The sequence below is a fragment of the Lygodium microphyllum genome, chromosome 9 (genome assembly GCF_053477565.2).
Source record: "Lygodium microphyllum isolate KBCC chromosome 9, Lygodium_microphyllum_v1.1.10, whole genome shotgun sequence".
Taxonomy (NCBI): domain Eukaryota; kingdom Viridiplantae; phylum Streptophyta; class Polypodiopsida; order Schizaeales; family Lygodiaceae; genus Lygodium; species Lygodium microphyllum.
Window position 1 is genome coordinate 109,172,381 of NC_141143.1, and position 3,405 is coordinate 109,175,785.

A 3,405-nucleotide genomic window follows, 5' to 3' on the forward strand; every position below is an offset into this window, starting at 1 on the left:
TCGCAAAAGAAAGTAGAACAAACTAGTGTGCTTTGGTGCATCCTTTATCTGGTGTGTTTTTCAAACTTAGGCATTTACATTTCAAGGCTATGAGGTTCTCTTTCTTTTAATGCAAGTGTTACTTTGTCAAATTATAAGCCTATGAGGCTCTCTATCTTATGGCATGTACATTGGGAGGACTAGTCAAATAAAAGTGCGAAGACAAGAATACAAAATTTTATGAAGTGATGAATGGTAGTGAAATACAAAAGTGATAGAAAAAGGAAAAAGTACTGCGTGCCTTAAAAGTTTTTTACATTTCCTCGTGTGGGAAAAGGGACCTATTCCCCTGTTTTTCATTACAATGTTCAACGTTACGAGCTTTTGCTTGTGAGGCACTGCATGCTTGGCAATGTGTGTTTGGGAGTAGGGGATGGCCCCAATCCCTTGCTCGGAGAAGCCCACGATATTATCGTAATCCACAATGTGAGAATTATAGTGGGAATTGATTTGCAATGTGAGAATCATAGCAGGGATTTGTCTGAATTCGTGAGACTATAACACCTGATGATGTGGAAGTGCAATACAAAGTGATAGGAAAAGGTAAAAGTAGCATTACTTGGTAAAGAGATGATAAGATGATGATGGTGGTGATAGTAGGGATAACACTAAAGCACGCGTCTAGGCATGACATGTCGTTTCGTGAAACGGGTGCTCATTGTTGGAGAGAGCAACAGGACGAGAGAGAGTGTGTGCGCGTATGTGTGTGTGTGTGAGAGAGAGAGAGAGAGAGAGAGAGAGAGAGAGAGAGAGTCCAGAGGGAGAGAGAGTGTGTGATATATATATATATATATATATATATATATATATATATATATAGATATATACAGTGAGAGAGAAGGAGAGAGAGGGAGAGAGGGCCAGCCTAGAGGAGACAGGGTTATCGAGCTCTGCGGGCATGGCGCCATCTGCCGGCCCACCCCCGTCACCTCATCATCTCTACATCGCATTTTGGACTTTGTTCTCTTTTCGGGATAGCAGATTCCTGCTATTGCCTGCCTAATCCGGCCCCTGTTTTTGGATCTGCCCTGACCCTCCTGCAGTGCAGAAGATTACCCTCGTTCTAGGGTTTCGGGCCCCATACTGGCCTGCCGTCTCAAGCGCAGAGAGAAAGAGAGAGAAATTGCCCTGTCTCCACCGCCTGCCTGCGTTGCCTCGCCAGCTGGTGAGCCTCGCCACTCTCTCTCTGTTTGTGGTCGCAACAGGATTTTCCAATTCCGCTCATGATCTGCTTGTAACCGATTTGTATTGTCCAGCCATGGCATCTGGTGGTGGTGGTGTGCAACTCTATTATTGCCACCAGTGCGAGCGGACTGTGCGGCCTGCGTCCACCACGGATCTGTCGTGCCCTGATTGCCATGGTGGATTTCTGGAGGAGTGGTCGGGATCCAATGCAGAAGCTCCAGCATCTCCCACATCTCCCAGGTTCCGCTTCGCACCCTGGAACTTCATGGAGCCCGATTTCGGTGGTGACAGGGAGGAAGGTGGTGGCCCTGGCACTTACCGGGTTCTTCGCGGACTAGGGCAGAGGTTCAGAGGGAATCCACAGGAACTCTCCCAGCTGCTAGAGACCATGTCATCATTCTTCCAGCAGATGCAGACCCCCCACATCACACAGGGCATTGTGCAGGACGCCGATATTGAAACAGGGGAGCGCCTTAGACTTGGTGGTATCGATATTGGGCCTGTAAATCCATTAATGCTCTTGCAAGGCCAGATGCAGAATATTCTTGGAGGCAATGTGGAGTTCTTTGTCGACAATGGAACTGGCACTGGGCCGAGACGCCTGCCAGGCAATGTTGGAGATTACTTCTTTGGACCTGGACTTGAGCAGCTCATCCAGCAGCTGTCAGAAAATGACCCAAACAGGTATGGGGCCCCCCCAGCTTCCAAATCTGCTGTTGAAGGGCTTCCTTCCATAAAAATCACTGAGCAGATTTTAGGAACAGATGCGGCTCAATGTGCTGTCTGCAAGGACGAGTTTGAGTTGCATTTAGAAGTCAAACAGATGCCATGCAAACATATGTACCATCCAGATTGCATCCTTCCATGGCTGGAACAGCACCTGTTAGTTGCTGTTGTCACTGATGATCTGATGGTCATGAGCAAACCCGGATGAACAGGATGAAGATGAGTCAAGAATACAGGGACAGCAGCTGAAGGGGCACAGACAGAGGGGGAAAGAAGTCCTGTGCGTTTTTCTTTATGGGGTATTCCTGGACAGCTCTCCTTTGGGAGGTCACCTCGAGCATCTGATGAAAGAGCTGATTCTTCTGAGCCAAACCTTCTAACCGGAGCAGAACCCAATAGTCCCCCTGCAAGAATATTGACACGAACATCAGGGGGTGGGGTTGGAACAGGCAGAAGGTCTTCCATTGCCTTTCCTTGGTTCAGGAATGCAGCTACCACATCTCAGTCGCCTGCATATGCACAAGCAGAAAGCTCAAGTCAGGCAAACAGTGCAGAAACAGTTTCAAGTGGGCCAGGTCAGGAAGCGAATGACACTGCGGGGCAAACTTCAAGAGCTTCAAGAACTGATGAGGATGGTGACACTCCCATGTCTGAGACCCGACAATCGCAACTGGATTAGCCCAATACTGTCCCTGACATGGGATCATGTTGGCAAGCTTGTGCTGAACAGGCATGTCTGAAACTGGTGGAGTCTACTTTCACTATTTTGTTATGTGCATACGTATATTTGGTTGGGTCTGACCAGGTCCATAAACATAAAATAAATGTTCCATTTTTCATTTGCTTTTTCTGGCCTCAATATTTGACTGCATGTAAGAGAGAGCTCTTCTGGCAGTCTCATCACCAACCGTTGCTGTGAGTATCAATTTCTACATTTTAAGAGAGTTGGAACAGCTTATTCCACTTGATGCTGAAAGAACAGGCTACACTGGTTCAGCACAACCATCTACATATGAGGATGCTCAATGAAACAAGCTTGCACTAGCCCAGCCCTGGTTAGATGATCTTGAAATTGTTTCAGGCTGGCACGTTATGGCCTCACAAGCTGCACCTTGTCTGGTTCAAGGTTGCTAGCTTCTCAATTTGCAGTTGTTGCTCAATGATCCTCAAATTCTCTTTCAACCATTCCTTTCATGGGAGATCTTCTGTTGGTATCTAGTAAAAACTTGTCTAGGTATAGTACTTAGTAAACAATTTCTTTATCTTGTGTTGTTTGCTTATTCTATTTCATACACAGTTCTGCTGGTTTTCTTGTCAGTAGTTTGCCGAGTCAATTTCAAAGGGGAATTGTTGATTTTCATATTTAGTGGGTGTAGTGTTGACGGTATGAAAAATTTCTACTGTGAGCATACTATATGTACATAATGGTGATTTCCTGGTAATCATGCCGGGCAC

The 3,405-nt window shown here is 46.4% G+C and overlaps 1 protein-coding gene across 1 annotated transcript; it reads left to right on the forward strand.

The window, feature by feature from the left end:
* Positions 1 to 854: 854 nt before the first annotated feature.
* On the forward strand, positions 855 to 2,796 carry LOC148031415 (E3 ubiquitin-protein ligase RING1-like). Its single transcript, XM_087684959.1, is given in 2 exon segments — positions 855 to 1,204; positions 1,296 to 2,796. A coding segment is annotated over 1 exon segment (1,332 nt). The 5' UTR covers positions 855 to 1,204; positions 1,296 to 1,297; the 3' UTR covers positions 2,630 to 2,796.
* Positions 2,797 to 3,405: the final 609 nt, after the last annotated feature.